The sequence below is a fragment of the Perca fluviatilis genome, chromosome 7, assembly GCF_010015445.1.
Source record: "Perca fluviatilis chromosome 7, GENO_Pfluv_1.0, whole genome shotgun sequence".
Classification (NCBI taxonomy): Eukaryota; Metazoa; Chordata; class Actinopteri; order Perciformes; family Percidae; genus Perca; species Perca fluviatilis.
In genome coordinates, this window is record NC_053118.1 from 19,519,437 (window position 1) to 19,535,669 (window position 16,233).

Sequence of the window (16,233 nt, forward strand, 5' to 3'; positions counted from 1 at the left end):
TGTGTTGGCCTACTTTTTTCTTTTTACTTGTCCCACAGTAGGTGTTTAACGCATCCGTGGGTTTCATGAAATGCGCTATATAAATCTAAGTTGTTATTACATTCATTGCTACAACAATCTCTTAATGCTTTGGCTCGTGACACAGTGACAGTGATAAAGTTATCTGTTTTAGCTCACGATACATCCAAGTATGCAACACTTGAAATGCAACAATGCATCTGTAATGTATTGTCTTATTGTAAATTAATGATTTTCTGTCTGAGCAAAATATTCATTGCGACTATATGTCCTCCTGGTAACGCTTACTCAGTAATCTACAGTGGGTAATGCAGCACCGTAGAGAAAAGACCTTTACGACAGCAGGCGTGGTAAAAACAATACCACTTTTGTCCAAAGCGGCTGCTAGAATCAACACAAATTGAAAGTTACATATATCCACTTTAAGCATCAGCAACCTCAACATGAGGTCTCTGTTTTTTTCTCTGTTATTTTTGTTATTTTGGATCTTAGTCAGCTTTTCTTGACAACTTTGCTGCATTTAATTGAAATCTTCTCTCAACATATAATGTACCTGTTTCTTGTTGTAATCTTTTAGTGCAGACTCAAATCCTTCCTCAAGTCTTTTAAACACAAGCTCCATATCATTGCTCCACCAGATCTGAGATCCAGTGAGAGCTACTTGGGCAGGGAAGTCGAGAATCCACTGCTCTCTGGGCCTGTCCTCGTACACAGACACAGCCTCAGACAGGTGACCCCTGACACATTCCTTCATAGACTCCTCCAGACAAGAAAGCCATGCCTCCACCTAATGTAAAGTCATTTTACCATTAGTTACCTTATAAAATGTAATAGCTAATTCTGATTCTTTGATATTGAATGTAATCTTACCGGCCCGTAACAGCAACATTCAGTCTGGAATGGGACATATTCCCTCTCTTTGCTGTACATTCCCACTGCAAGTTTAGGATTATCCAAATGTTCATTTTGGGCAAACTCGAGATTTGACATGTTGTCAAATAATTTTGAGAGGTGGACAGTTACCTGCAAAAGACACTGAGTCATTTAATTTTTCATAGCAGACACAGTAGTGAAATAGTAACACAAGACAAATACTTAAAACAAAAATGAAGGGAAATGCTAAAGTACATAAATGTACAGTACCTCTCTGGGGCGACTCCCTTTAGAGAGGATGTCCAACAAGTCTGCAGATGAAATAAAGTAGAATCGTGGAAAGGCAAGTCTCTTTGTTTCCAGGTATTCAGCAAGAGCCTTTTCACACAGTGCCAGCCTGTGGAAAGAGAAAGTAAGGGAAGTGTGAGCACAACACATCAAACTGAGAGCAGTATAATGAAAGTGCAATTAAATGAAAATGAACCTTCTTTGTAGATCCTCTAACTTCTCAAAAAGATGAGGTTTGTCGGTGGCCTCAATGACATTTTTAGTCTTAGCACTGTCAAACATTAACTCCTGAAAGAACCAAAATCGCCATGTTTACAATGACAAAAACAATGACATTTGCAAGACTACATGACCGGCATATAAATGCAGACCTGAAACTCTGCATCTATAGCTTGAAATCTGTGTGCATCTGCAGGCAGCTGTTGGCAGATGTCGTCACAGCTTTTGAAAATGCTCTCCAGGTAGGCCCATGTCCTTTGAACCTCCATCCAGACCATCAGCACAGAGTCAGCTACAGTCAGCTGTTTCTGTAGTTCCACTACCTGGAACAGGAAGTGATGTACATGCTTGCTCTGAAAGATGCCCTGGAGCTGAACCTTGAGGATGGAGACATAGAGACATGAATACAGCCTATCAAAAGGATTTGGTCCAATTAAAAATTCACATACACCAAACTACCACCCAACCTGTGGCAAGAGAAAGTAATATCTTAATAACCTTAACCTCATAACATGTGTCAGTTTAATTTCAATGCATATTCAAGCTAATCAGCATGCCATGCCATAAAAAAATGGGGGAGGGAAACTGTGTCTGTTTACACAAAGATCTCGGCACTAAAGCGGTAAGACTTTAATTGCTGGCTATAACCCCGACCCCCACCACAACCAATACATCTGGTGGACATGTCCAAAGACAGCCACGGTGCAACAATGCCCTGTCTCCTACAGCAGCTATAAATCTAAGGACTCAATAGGGACCTCTCTACACTCAGCTGTGCTGTTAGACAGTCAGACAGGGCGGCCCCTCTCTGCACTCTCATCTCTATTCAGCACTTAACTATCAGTGCTTCTCAAAGACAACTGATCTTCACAGCCATTGTGTGCGCTTAAAAGTCACACATACAATCTTTGTATTAATATCAGTAGCTTATATATTTACCTGGTGATCTTCAAGAGTTTCAATAAGTTCCTGGTCACATTTAAGTAGTGGCACAGAGGTTTGGCAATGATCTTCATATGAAAGCTCCATGGATGCCCAAGTTTTACTTATTTCGGTCACAACCTGAAATAAAAAAAAATTGGACAGCATAATGATAACATGTTAGAATACAAATTGTCTTACTGTATTTACTTAGTTACTCCTAAACCAAATATAGCAACTAAAGCTGTCCAATGAAAACCATGTATTTATGTAATCTATAAGTTTAGTTACTTAAGATTAAGGGCCCTATTTTAACGATCTGAAACGCAAGTATGAAATGCAAAACGCAAGTAGCTTTGTGGGCGTATCTTGGGCGCTGTTGCTATTTTACCGGCGGGATAAATGACTCTTGCGCCCGACGCAAATCTAAAATGGGCTGGTCTGAAGTAGCTAGATGTGGTTTGGGCGTAACGTGCAATAAACCAATCAGAGCGTCATCTCACATTCCCTTTAAGAGCAGGGCGCTTGTTCCATGGCGGATTGCTATTATGACGGCGGATTTGCCTGGCGCACGCCAGCGGGAGCTGCCGATGCGAGATGCGGCAAAGTAATAAATGCCCGTCTTGGCCGAGTGGCGATGTTGCTGCGGCCTCTCGGGCGCATCTCCTCAAGTCTGGAGAGGATTGCTGCAGCCATGTAGCGTGGGCCTCCAAACGCACCACCTGCTCCTGCTGTGCCCCTTCCTCTTCCCCCCACTCCATCTCCGTCCACCCGCTCCATCAGGAGCACATCGCGCATTACTCCCGGACCAGATCCCGCCGTAGTTCAACATCACGTCTCCTTAAGTCCTTTCCTCATTTATGTCATCAACACATCCATGATTCATGGAAATGTTGTGTAAAACACAACAAGCCACAAAGAATGCTGCGACTTTTTGAGGACTGTATTGTAAAGTGCCTCCTGACCTATCCAAACACCTGAAGCGCATTTTCAGTAATATTTTCCTTTGTAATTATGTATGGTTTGCAAAAATGGGAACTGCTGCATCCATTTAGATGAGAGAAGTGTATGCGCGTTGTGCACACGCTACATTATGGCCAAGCATGCGCCCCTAAAATAGCATCTGAATAACGCGCTACTGACTTTAGACTAGCGCCACTGACTTTAGACCAGGTTTTTCCTGGTCAATGGCGGAATTGTTTTCTGAAACTGCAGAATAGCACAAAGTAACGTTTGCGCCAGAACACGCCTCGTCTTTTCGCTGAACCGCCCCCAGGAGCGCAAATACATTCCCTAATTTACCGACGTGCGTCTGTGGAGGGAAAAGTCCGCTCTGCGTCGGGTGCAAAATAGGAATGATACATGCGTCGGTGTACAAAGGCAATTGCGCCGAGTGCAAGATAGGGCCCTAAGTGTTCCTTTATTAATTGAGAAAATTGTCGTTCTTCTGATGCAAAATTAACCATTTAAATTCACTGGATTATCTGAAAAATAGACAGAGCTGAACACAGACTCATGAAAAGTTGATGTCTTGGAGATACATGGTTTTCACAGGACAGCAACATATTTAATGGACCATGTTCATAAGGTTGACTCGTAGTTCGACGTCATTACTTTTTCATAATGCAAAATGACTCTTGATGTTGATCTGTTTGACCACAAAATCAATTAATTGAAGAAGAACCTTCTCTATGGCCATTTCTTTGACCGCCTTATCGACTATGTTGCGAACTTCGTCTTCCAACGAATGGAGCTGCAGAGCCAATAGGTCCTCCAAGGTGGTGCTGTCAGTCACAGTGAAGTCCATCTATTTCAAAATAATTGTTGTCATGATGCAAAGCCTTCGATATTGCAAGGAAAATATTGCTCTGTAGTATGACCTCTGCTGTGTGTACTTACCTTTGTTGTCCTAATTAGCTGCACCCAGTGGTGCTCTCGTATTGCCAGGTTCTGTAGCTGACTCACGGCCCGCAGTGACGTCAACAGGTTCTTTACATAAAGGTCTAACCCAGAATACACATCCCACACGCGAGCCTCTTTGTCAAGCTTGCGTATGTCCTACACAAACAGAAGGTAAGTAAACATACTGTAGTTAGTTATTAGAGGCATCTGTTACAAATAGCAATGGTGCATGACAGTAAGACAGCGGGAGAGATGCGCTGGTGTGATGTAGCACTGTCGGTGACCTCACCTTGGCAAACCTCCTCAATTCTGCATCCATCTGGTCGACGTTTATCCGCCTCCATTTGGTCATTGTCCAGTTTTCGACACTGCTCTATATAGATAAAGAAGCATGCAGATGGGTCAATGGGCTGAAGGGTACTTAATGGGGACATTTAGAGGATACAGGGTATTTAAAGAATCAATGACCAACTGTCCAAGAGGACAGGCTGGTCAAGTTATTGAGTTATTGGGGCATGTTAGTGGGGTGATGAGGCCAACTGTATTTCCTTTTACTCCAGAATAGTGACATTTAAGTATACAGTATACATTAAGCTACTTACCTGAACAAAAACAACAATGTCCCACAGTTCTTTTAGGACTGCGATCTCTCGTCTGCAGAGCTTGATGTCTCTGTAGTCAGGAATAGTAACGTCAAACAGATTTGTGGACTCCTGTAGCTCTGCTACCTCTTTCTCCATGTCTCGGACAGCTTTTTCAGACTAGAAAAAAAACACATGGTCATTGTTATCCAAAGTGTACAGTATAATACAATGTTTTTTCAATAGTAAAATCAAGCAATGAATAAATTCCTACTTTCTCCAGACTGATGTAGGGATGCACCGCATTGTAAGTGAAGGGCGCTGTTGCTCTGAACATCTCCCTGAATTTGCTTTGTTTCACCTGAAAAATAAGTCGTTGTTTTTTACACTAAGATTTGAAATACAATAGCTTCAACACTGCACATAAAAGTGACTTGTCACCTCAAATGTCATGCATCGTCTCCGTATAACCATCACTTCTGCATTCTGCATGGGCGCCACCTCATGCCTCACTTTTAAGGCCAATTTTTTCGCCCCACTCCATTTCTCAGGAAGTTCCTATAAAGATAAATGTCTTGATTTTTTATATTTTTATTTTTAAAAGATGAATGGCCACAAAATGAATTTTATGTATGTATTTAGTTAGTACTTAAAAGGTGGAAAGACAATAAGCACATTAACCCATTCCTTTCCTCACCTCCAGCTGCGAATAGACCTGGTCTGGTATGGTTACTCCATACTGTTCCAATAGGATTATTGTGTCTCTAAAAGGCTCAAACATCTTGTCTGTGGCTGCTTGTCTGTCTCTGACAGCCAACAGGTGACTCATCACTTCCACCAGGCCACGGTGGTTTCCCGTAGCCACAGGCTGGCCTAGCCCTTCAACAGTGGCTCGGACAAACTTCTGCAGCTCATCAAGACTGAGTGGAAAAGCATGCACAGTGAGAACAACTGATGTTACAATTTGGTCTGCATTTAATAGCCATACAGAAATGGATTTTTTACCTGTTAGTGACATAGGTCAAGAGGTGTTCTTTAAAAAGCCAGCTCCACTTCTTTACAGTGTTAAGAAGGCCCACTTTAAAGAACTTGATATCCACCCGAAACCATCCATCGAATACTCTGAAGTCTTCAAGCTTGGAAATTTCAGCATACAGATCCTCATAATAATCTATCTGTAAATTTAAGACCACAACATAGTTTACAATTCAGACATCTGCCATGTATGGGAAATGTGACTCATGATTTAAAAAAAGCATTTTACCTGTTCTTTGAAATTTTCGATTGTAGGTGGGCTTTCAGGGAGTGCATCTGCTCTAAAGGCCTCCATCTCTTCAGCTGTAAGTACACGTCCATACAGGAGAAACTGTCTGAGAAACTCAGCCCTGTCATCTTGCCAGAGATGGGTGTAGCAGTCAAACTTTCTCTGGTAACTTATCGCTTTCTTGAGGCACTTCTCCACTCGCTCCATTATTTCTTGTCTCAGGTCTAACAAATCCAGCATGTCATCCATTACATCCTGCAAGAGTTATATTACATCAAATATAACATGAGAATAATTTACTATTTGTAGAAGAATGCACTATAAATTAGTTGTTGTTTTTTTTAACATCCAAATCTACAGTACAGCAGAGTACCTGGTAGCTCTCCATGCTAAGATGAGCAGCCACTCTGTTGATATTCACTGAAGTCTTGAATACGTCTCCGACCAGCCCTTCTATCAGCTCATAGAGGCCTTCACCTGAATCTTGCTCCAACGATGGGAGGAAAACCATTCCTGAGCTACTTAGCATCAACTGAGCCTCAAACAGAGGTGACTGGTTGGGCCAGGATTCCATGTTGTCCACAAAGAACTGTAGAGAGTGGCTGATGTAGCTGAAGAGCCCCTCCACCACCATCTCATCCACATACTCCAGGTAGGACTGCCATGCTTCTGACACAGGGTCAGCGTGGAAAAGGACCATATTCTCCTGATGAAATTGTAGGATATTGGAGAGACTGTGAGCACTGTCAATGTTTGGACTTGTATCACTTTTGATTTCTAGGGATTGTACAGGTTGACACATTTAATCGTATCTACTTCCGAATAACTAGAGCATATTTATTTACATGGCTTCCCAAGTATTGGGACATGTTAAAATAAAATATATCAAGCAAAATCCTTTTTTCAGTTAAATTTAACTGATTAGAACTAAAAAGGTCAGAAAAGTAATAAAAGGTCCCATGACATGGTGCTCTTTGGATGCTTTTATATAGGCCTTAGTGGTCCCCTAATACTGTATCTGAAGTCTCTTTCCCATAATTCAGCCTTGGTGCAGAATTACAGCCACTAGAGCCAGTCCCACAATGCGCTTTCCTTAGGATGTGCCATTTATGTGTCTGTAGCTATTGAGGAGGAGAGAGGGGGGGCAAGGTGGATGTTGGGGGTGTGGCCTTGACCAACTGCCACTTTGCTCGTTTGAAAGCCATGGTGTCTCTCTCTCATGGGTGGGCCAAATTCTCTGGGCGGGCAAAGCAGTGAAAGGGGAGGTAACCTTGCTCCTTATGACCTCATAAGGAGGAAGATTCCAGATTGGCCCATCTGAGCTTTCATTTTCTCAAAGGCGGAGCAGGATACCCAGGGCTCGGTTTACTCCTATCGCCATTTCTAGCCACTGGGGGACCATAGGCAGGCTGGGGGAACTCATATTAATGTTAAAAAACCTCATAAAGTGAAATTTTCATGCCATGGGACCTTTAAAAAAAAGGGTTAGGTTTTGATGTATCTTATTATAGCTGCATTATGCTAAGGAAAATTAATCAAAAGACAAACACAAATTCTGAAATTAATAAATGTAAATAAACAAGGTTTTAAAATGTCTGCAGAGTTGTCCTTTTAATGTTATGTAATTTGATGAAGATAAATATATCTACAACATGCTAAAAGGTTTTGGAACCACAGCAATAATATCATTTATTGTGTTCACTTACACACAAGTATTCATGAAAAATCTATGATATACAAGAGTGAATATTATCCGGCCATACCCACCTGCACCAGCTGGTAGATAGAGTATCCTTCCTTCTTCATGGAGCTGTACTTCTTGTTGACACGGTCTCCCCTGTCTTCCAGCTGTATGAGCGAGCCTTTCTTGTTGTCCTTTCTGCAAAACATGGCCTGTTTGCTCCATCCCTTCATTATTGACTGGAGGGCTTCGCAGTTTTCCTTGGCTCTACTGACTCGACATTCAAGGTCATGGACCAGGTCTTTGGTGGTGCTAATGAAGCTCCAGCAGTCCGGATCCTGCCATGTCAGGTCGGACTCTGCTCTTCTCAACTGCACATCTATGGACTCTAGCTCAGCTCTGATGAGAGGAAGTTCCACCTCTAGCACTGTCTGCTTTAGCTTGTTGTACCATTGTACTAAAAGCTGCAGACTGCTCACATACTGCAAAATACAAGTTTGGAGAAATGATATATTCAGAGATGCAGAAAAGGATAGTAGGAAAGACATATTATTTATTGTTCAACTCAAAAAAGGTGTGCATGGGTGTAAGTGAGCCCATAAAGTAATATGTTGTTTCTTACCTTTGTGAACATGTCACGCTTCTCAAAAACTGCCATTGCAGCTGCAGGGATCTTGAACTGACCTAGAGTCTGAATATTCTTCACATCTTTCAAGACTTCGGTCAGCTGAGGAGTGAAAGGAAATTAACCCTTCTACATAATCCCAGTGGAGTGGTGGTAAAATGTTTTGTCTTAACAGACAACCTTGGAGAATATAACAACTAAATAGCTGTAACAAATAACTATTCCCTCTGTCAGGATGGCTATGTTTTTGCACTTGTTACTAAGTCTGTCAGTACTATGTTAAAAAACGTATGAACATATTTTTTCAAAAAATTAAATGAGAGATACAGCTTGACCCGAGGATAATTGACCCCAATTAATTGGTGACCTGCATCTGGGTTTTGCAACATTATAAGAATATTGTTCTACAGCCATACCTACTAAACCAAAGGATACTAACAGAGATTTCAATTTTAAAGGATCTTGAAGGCATGTCAGCAGTGTGTCTAACAGTAATGTCTAACAGTAAGTTGGACAATTATTTAGCATTGGAGTATGTTCAATGTGCTTTATAGTTTGTAGGGATATTACATAATTTACCTTTGGATTGAAGTTGAGTGAGATCAGGTCAGAGGCTTTATTTCTGGAGATGAGGGGTTGGTTCAGGTTGATCAGGCAGGCCTGTTCCAAACCATTACACCATTCAGAGTAAATGTCCTTCTCATATTGGTCCAGGAGACTCAACATCTCCATGTACATCTGGTACTCCTTTGCCATCTCTATACCTCCCGCAGGCCTGGAAATATTGCATAATTTTGATTGATATTGTCATTTTTAAAGGTCCCATGACATGGTGCTCTTTGGATGCTTTTATATAGACCTTAGTGGTCCCCTAATACTGTATCTGAAGTCTCTTTCCCGAAATTCAGCTTTGGTGCAAAACTACAGCCACTAGAGCCAGTCCTACAATGAGCTTTCCTTAGTATGTGCCATTTCTGTGTCTGAAGCTTGAGAAGGAGAGTGGGAGTGGCAAGGTGGATGGTAGGGGTGTGGCCTTGACCAACTGCCACTTTGCTCGTTTGAAAGCCATGATGTCTCTCTCTCTCATGGGTGGGCCAAATTCTCTGGCGGGGCAAAGCAGAAAGGGGAGGTAACCTTGCTTGTTATGACCTCATAACAAGCAGATTCTAAACAACTCATCTGAGCTTTAATTTTCTCAAAGGCAGAGCAGGATACCCGGGCTCGGTTTACACCTATCACCATTTCTAGCCACTGGGGGACCATAGGCAGGCTGGGGGAACTCATATTAATGTTAAAAAACCTCATAAAGTGAAATTTTCATGCCATGGGACCTTTAAGCCTTTAGCCTTAAAAGGTCCCATGTCATGACTTTATGAGGTTTTTTAACATTAATATGCATTCCCCCAGCCTGCCTATGGTCCCCCAGTGGCTAGAATTGGCGATAGGTGTAAACCGAGCCCTGGGTATCCTGCTCTGCCTTTGAGAAAATTAAAGCTCAGATGGGCCGATCTGGAATATCCTCTTTATGAGGTCATAAGGAGCAAGGTTACCTCCCCTTTCTCTGCTTTGCCCACCCAGATAATTTGGCCCGGCCATGAGAAAGAAAGAGACATCATGGCTTGCAAACACGCAAAGGGACAGTTGGTCAAGGCCACACCCCCACCCTCCACCTTGCCCCCCCTCTCTCATCTTCAATAGCATCTAAAGCTACAGACACAGAAATGGCACATCCTAAGGAAAGCTCATTGTGGGACTGGCTCTAGTGGCTGTAATTCTGCACCAAGGCTGAATTTCTGGAAAGAGACTTCAGATACAGTATTAGGGTACCACTGAGGCCTATATAAAAGCATCCAAAAAGCAGTATGTCATGGGACCTTTAAGCATTTAAAATCACCAATAGCTAGCGCTTCTCCCTCTATGTACTGTATCTCTGTATCTCTATCTATCTATACATCTTTCTGACAAGCTATTGTTTGTTACTAATTCATTTACTGGAAATAGCCTGGGTTTTCTACTGACATGTCAAACAGTAATTTGATTTTTTCCCATGGTGTTTGAATGCGTTCTTTGAGCATTTTTGCCCACTTCAAAGCTACAGATGTGTGAGCCATGTTCTTAGTCAGACCACTCTCCATCTGTAAACAAAGAAAGAATGGAACAAAGTTGTTACATGGATAATACATGTTGTGCCTTGAATACATATTGCTAATATAACATTTTGCTTCCAGTACCTGATTGTGCTGCGATTTAAACAGATATTTACATCTCTCCAGCTCTTCTCGAAAATGTTGCTGCAGTAGAACGAAGTTGGGACTGAATATCTGTCTGATTTGTCTTCTCTCCAGGAAGGGTTCAACAATAGTTAGCAGCTAAAGAACAAAAAACAAAGATGTTGGTGTGTTGATGTTGGTGATAGTACTGTCACTTACTATTCACTTTATCAGTACTATCATCACCATCATCCTATAATCCAGTCCTGCTTACTTTAAATGCTGATTCCAGTCCTGAGCAATCCTTAAAGGCCAAGCATAGAAGGCTGGCAAGGCGGCATTCAAAGTCCACAATCCTCACTTTCAAATCCTTATACTCGTTTTCAAAATCCTTATGAGTGGATGAGAGTGAACAGTAATTAATGAGGGACACGAGTGTAAAATTGTGGATTATGAATATATGCAGTAGCTGTTCATGGAAATCCTAATAAGCAGTATGAATGCCAATATGTAATCTAAATACAAATAATTTCACCTGAGAGTTTAAGTCAAGGTGGCTGTTTTCACTGTGCTTCAACAATTGGCAGAGGTTACTAAACTCTATGTACATCTGAGCAGCACGCTCACTGTAGAGTTTGCCGCTAAGTCCACCAAATTCCAGCTTTTCGATCCTTTGAAAGTCCAGCATAATTTCAAACAAGTCCTGCAAAGATAACAAATTGTTATAGGAAAACCACATATATTACATAACTGTGACACCTGAATAAAAAAACAAATATCTGATCTCACCTCCAGCTGTAGCATACGATTAAAAAACTGGTTGAAACGTGCAAAAATCATGCCAGATGGGAAATCCCAAGGTGCATGTTTCACATGGTTGGCCAACCTCTCCCTCTGGGTCTGGTAACTGTCTCTGAAACATTTGAAGACTTTTATCACCTTCTTTAACATTTGTAGACTTTCCTCTGGATCCTCTCTGAGTAGCAGATCCACAGAGAGGTATGTGGAAGCCTATAGGGTGAAAGTGTAAAATCTGTGAATTTGTTTAGCCAATAACTGAAGTAAGAGTAACGACGACAGACCAGCATCAGCAAAGCGTAACTGACAAAATTCCATGCACGGTGTCTAAACAAAAAAAGCAATCGCAAATTAATGTAACGCGTATATGTCACTCAATGTATTCAATTGTTACAGATGTTTGGAATGAGGATTCCTACCTGCTCAATGAACAGATTGCAAAGCTCCTGCAGTAACACCACAATGCGTGCCGGTCTTTGATAAGATTGGCAGTTGGTCCAGATAAGGAACAGAGTGTGGAACAGTGCAGGAATGAATGTTTCCAAGTGAGGAAATCCTTCCTTTTCCAGCTGAGTCAGTTGTGCGTGTAGTGGCTGTAAATAGAGGTCAATGTCCTGGGCTTCTTGAAGGGCTTTTGATTAAGAAAAAAAAAATTTAAATAATAAAACATATTCAGAGATAATAAGTTTGTGATCACAGTTGGTAATCACATTATTCTGTGCATTTTATAAAGGTGCAAAATACAGTATGTCTTCTTTAAAAAGGGGGCCAGCTAATATTACCATCAAATACATTTCCAATTAGAGTCTTGATTGTTGGATGATAGCTGCTATCCATCATCTCCAACATCTTTGCCATCTTCTGAACAATGGGACTCTGAAGCTACAGGGGAAAGTACCAAACACTTTAACAGACAGTGGAAAGTCAGGAGACAAAAAATAAAGTTAATAACTGTTTTAGTGAAGATCAGGAGGAAAAGAGACCATACCTGAAGATAAATGTTCTGTATATTGCTCTTCCTGGAAGCCCAAAATTTCAGCTCTGCACTGGGCCCTGGATTACAGCCTGTCATAAGTAGATCTGATGAATCATCCTTTAGGATTTTCTGGATCAGATTGGTCCAGTTGATGACCTGGGTCTCTATGGCATGGGCAAGTGCCCTGTCATAGTTATTATACCTGAGTGTGAAATTACATGTTGAGAGTGTATTTTAGTAATAATTACAGTAATTATAGTCCCAGGCTCTAAAATAAAAAAAAATGTGTGTGATTACTTACATTTTCAAGGTGCTGTATGATTCTTCCATCCACTCTGTCGCAGTTGGGATAGGGAGGACACTTTTCCCTAAAACCTGTCCACGGACAACGGATGTCCTACTGCACATGCTCTGAACATGTCGAATGATGTCTTCAGACATCAGATTTGGCCACATCTGATGGTTTTTGTCGTTTGACAGCAGTGGAACGCATACCTTGGGAGGAGACACGGAATACATTCACTCAAAACTCATTAAGGCAAGCTAGAAATATCCATAACAAAAAACTGAGAGAACATACAACCAAATTGTTATGAGATCAAGTGTATGATGGAGGGTATAACAATCACCTGCTCAACTGTGCTTGACAGCTGAAGTAATGGTGACGGAGACAGGAGGCCAAAAAGCAGAAGTTCCCTGTAGTTTTCAGAGTTGACAGGAACAACTCTCTTCTTGAGAATATAGATGTGCTTGTTTTGGGAAACAGGTGGGACCTGCATTTGAAATATCACAAGATTTTACTACAAACAGATATGACACTGAAAATATGCTAAATCCGTGAACTCAACATTTTGTAAGCGCCCTAAACTTAGCTAGCGTTAGCTTACTAGCTAGCTAGTCAAGTGTAGCTACACATGCTACGAATGTAACTGTAGCTAGCTTCTAGCTTAATTAATTGTAATGGAGATTTTGTAACAACCATACCTCCTTAGAAGCAACCAGACAGGCTTTTTTTGATGAAGAGAAAAATATTACAGACTCCTTTTCAAAGAAGTCTTTCAGAAGTGTTTGAAACTCTTCGTTGACGTCACTCTTGTCCCATGTTTGGAGGTGCAGTAGCCCACAAACTTTTTCCTCAACAAACTTCACTCTGACGTCCTCAAGAAAAGAAGACACACTTTCGTCGTCGGACATGATTGATCTACGACCACGACATGCTGCTCCGTCACTTCCTTCAACAAAACGAAAAATAAAAGGAAACTGATTTGTGACTGCTCCAGAAACCGTCCCCTAAATTAGCTATTAACTTCGTGTTGTAACGTTAGTTTGAAGTTTCTTCATAAAACGAAAGAAGACTAGCACAAGCTGTACAGTCCTGGGGGCGGTTCAGCATTCCGTTGCTTAGCAACAGCCACTATCCTCAATCACTGCCTGTAGCTAGATTTGGCAAGTAAGACAAACTTACTTTTTCTAGTTCCCAATGAAAATCATGACGTTTATAAGTACAATTTAAGACCGGGTTATTTATTTGAGTAGTCTATTACTGTATGTAAGTTACTATACTACATGTTTACATGATTTTAGTTTACCAGAATATTAAGCATTCAGTTTTCTTTTTTTATTAGAGTAACAAAACACAACAGCGTACAGTTGCAAAGGAGGCTCTAATTTGTATCCCACGATCCATATGGAGTTTTAAAATGTAATCCCTGGTGGCTTGCAGTTGTGCCTTTCTACAGTATGTACCCTGTCCTGTTCTTTGTGTTTTAATTTGTTTGTGCACATTGTAGACCCATTACATCAATTTCCTTTGTATTTGTATTTTAGTTATGAGACATTCAAATAACATTACGTGTCTGTTTAAAGGTTCTATTCAGTTCCCCACAATGACATATGAATACCGTGACTTATAGTAGTCTATGGATATATATTATACAGTAATTCAAACATTTCTGGTTTAAACAGGTGCCAATCCGTGGCCTCTTTCATGATGCATATGCCTCCTTTGACAGGACTGGACATGAAGGAGCCTACATAGTGGAGCCACACACTGTAGAAAGTGTGTGTGTGTGTGTGTGTGTGTGTGTGTGTGTGTGTGTGTGTGTGTGTGTGTGTGTGTGTGTGTGTGTGTGTGTGTGTGTGTGTGTGTGAGACACACACTGGTTTGACTGTTGTCTTGGCAGCAGAGCACTGTACCTAGCAACTGCCATTCACAAGGCACTTTACTGCACCTCATTTCAGACTGCCTTAAATGAATAACAAAATGCTTCTAGTATATATTGAAGACTTAAATAGCCGAGCAGTACTTTGATCTATTAGTGAAAGGTTGAGTGTGCTATGCTGGATTTGGCTCAAGCATTGTAACAGTTTGTACAATTTATGGAAAATGCACTCCTTTTTACAACTTTTGTTTTACATTTAGAAACTTATCCTCAGGAAAAAGCAGAGGAATGTGAGAGACACCCCTTAGGTTTGCAGGTGGCACTACAGTTTTTGACCTCATCACTAACAATGACAAGACCACCTACAGGGAAGAGATTGCCTGCCTGTTGCTATGGCGCTAATAACAAGTTGGAGGCGATGCATTCAAGCATGATTCAAGATAAAGATGGCTCCTGATGTAATCCACATGCTCATTTTACCCTGGAAATCAGCAAAGATGTTAACATGGTTGAGAACATGAGTCATTCAATTTGCTAAAGAAAATTTGCCAGAAAACCCTTATAGCCTCAAATGGGGGGTATGATCATTAAAACTATCATCACAATATGAAAAGAGAGAGAGGTCAAAATATCGCAATCCACTACATGTACAATTATAGCAATGCATGTATCTTTCCATTTCTTCATCGTAGTTTGGCCACCCTCTTAATAAAGAAAAACAACAAATAAAGAAATATAATTTTCAATATCTCTTTCTGCCAGCTGATTCTGATCCAGGAGCTGTAACATCACAAAAGTGTGCGAGACAGACTGCACCTCCCAAGCAACCAAGAACTATTTCTTGGGAAACAATGCTGTTCAAACCTGGCACTATACCTGCCACTTCGGCCATTTTCCTGCCAAGGCTTCTTTCACTGCTGAGCTAGCCTTCCTAATATCTCCATCCACTGCTTGTTGTGCAGTCTGCCACAACAAAGAATGTGCTGCAATCTGACTGGAAATATTTAGGTTCATTAATCACTTGCAATCATTGCCATTGGTATTCAAATTAGTGTTCTGTTTTAATGCATGATCTGTTTGCTTGGCTTAATCGGTTAATTAATAGTACTACAGTTTGGGCAATTGAAATTGTGTATGTATAATGGTCTGTACTCTTATTGAACATGCACTTTGTCTTTTGGCCTTCAAAATTGCACATAGGTACATTTGTAATACGAAGCAGCTCATCAATGACTGGCAGTGTCAACAGACTTTTTGTTGATGATGTTGTATTGATTCCCAAACTGAATCACAAAACAGCACTCCATCATGACAGCCCACTCAATCCAACAGGCAGCGTTAAGCAAGCAAAATGTGTTGTGAGTCTAAAATCTGTTATGTTTGTTTCTAATCCTGAACCAAGCTGTCTCTGTATAATGAAACCACAAAGGTGAACTGTATATAAATATCAGTGCATTACAGACTGAGTGATCTTCCCCCATGTTGTTTCTGAATTTAAGAGAGGTAAGATAAGGGGTTTGTGTAGTTATGTCTACCTTTATTATAAGCAGGCAAGCAATTTCACTCCACAATGACATGAGTATTGCATCTAAGAACAACACAACATGACAAGCATTTTAACTGATTTTACTAAGTTGTTTTGGGATTCTGTGTGGATGTCACTACATAGATACACATAAATCCCAATGGGAGACTGCAGTATGCTGACAGAACAG

At 41.0% G+C, this 16,233-nt stretch overlaps 1 protein-coding gene across 1 annotated transcript in view; it reads right to left on the reverse strand.

Annotated features, from left to right (window-relative positions):
• The window catches only part of LOC120561948 (dynein heavy chain 11, axonemal), a 51,451-nt gene extending 37,747 nt beyond the window's left edge, over positions 1-13,704 (reverse strand). Inside the window, exons 1-30 of the mRNA XM_039805294.1 lie at positions 13,341-13,704; positions 12,986-13,129; positions 12,658-12,851; positions 12,369-12,558; positions 12,163-12,262; positions 11,800-12,011; positions 11,372-11,593; positions 11,118-11,285; positions 10,857-10,973; positions 10,604-10,741; positions 10,392-10,507; positions 8,952-9,147; positions 8,370-8,474; positions 7,834-8,229; positions 6,440-6,772; positions 6,067-6,321; positions 5,808-5,977; positions 5,500-5,722; positions 5,244-5,360; positions 5,077-5,163; positions 4,824-4,982; positions 4,511-4,594; positions 4,219-4,377; positions 4,004-4,126; positions 2,338-2,460; positions 1,551-1,775; positions 1,376-1,467; positions 1,162-1,288; positions 889-1,041; positions 572-805 (exon numbers count right to left, since the gene is read on the reverse strand). Coding sequence (XP_039661228.1) covers positions 572-805; positions 889-1,041; positions 1,162-1,288; positions 1,376-1,467; positions 1,551-1,775; positions 2,338-2,460; positions 4,004-4,126; positions 4,219-4,377; positions 4,511-4,594; positions 4,824-4,982; positions 5,077-5,163; positions 5,244-5,360; positions 5,500-5,722; positions 5,808-5,977; positions 6,067-6,321; positions 6,440-6,772; positions 7,834-8,229; positions 8,370-8,474; positions 8,952-9,147; positions 10,392-10,507; positions 10,604-10,741; positions 10,857-10,973; positions 11,118-11,285; positions 11,372-11,593; positions 11,800-12,011; positions 12,163-12,262; positions 12,369-12,558; positions 12,658-12,851; positions 12,986-13,129; positions 13,341-13,550 — 5,172 coding nt within the window. The 5' untranslated portion in view covers positions 13,551-13,704. The remainder of the gene's footprint in view (positions 1-571; positions 806-888; positions 1,042-1,161; positions 1,289-1,375; positions 1,468-1,550; positions 1,776-2,337; positions 2,461-4,003; positions 4,127-4,218; positions 4,378-4,510; positions 4,595-4,823; positions 4,983-5,076; positions 5,164-5,243; positions 5,361-5,499; positions 5,723-5,807; positions 5,978-6,066; positions 6,322-6,439; positions 6,773-7,833; positions 8,230-8,369; positions 8,475-8,951; positions 9,148-10,391; positions 10,508-10,603; positions 10,742-10,856; positions 10,974-11,117; positions 11,286-11,371; positions 11,594-11,799; positions 12,012-12,162; positions 12,263-12,368; positions 12,559-12,657; positions 12,852-12,985; positions 13,130-13,340) is intronic.
• Positions 13,705-16,233: the final 2,529 nt, after the last annotated feature.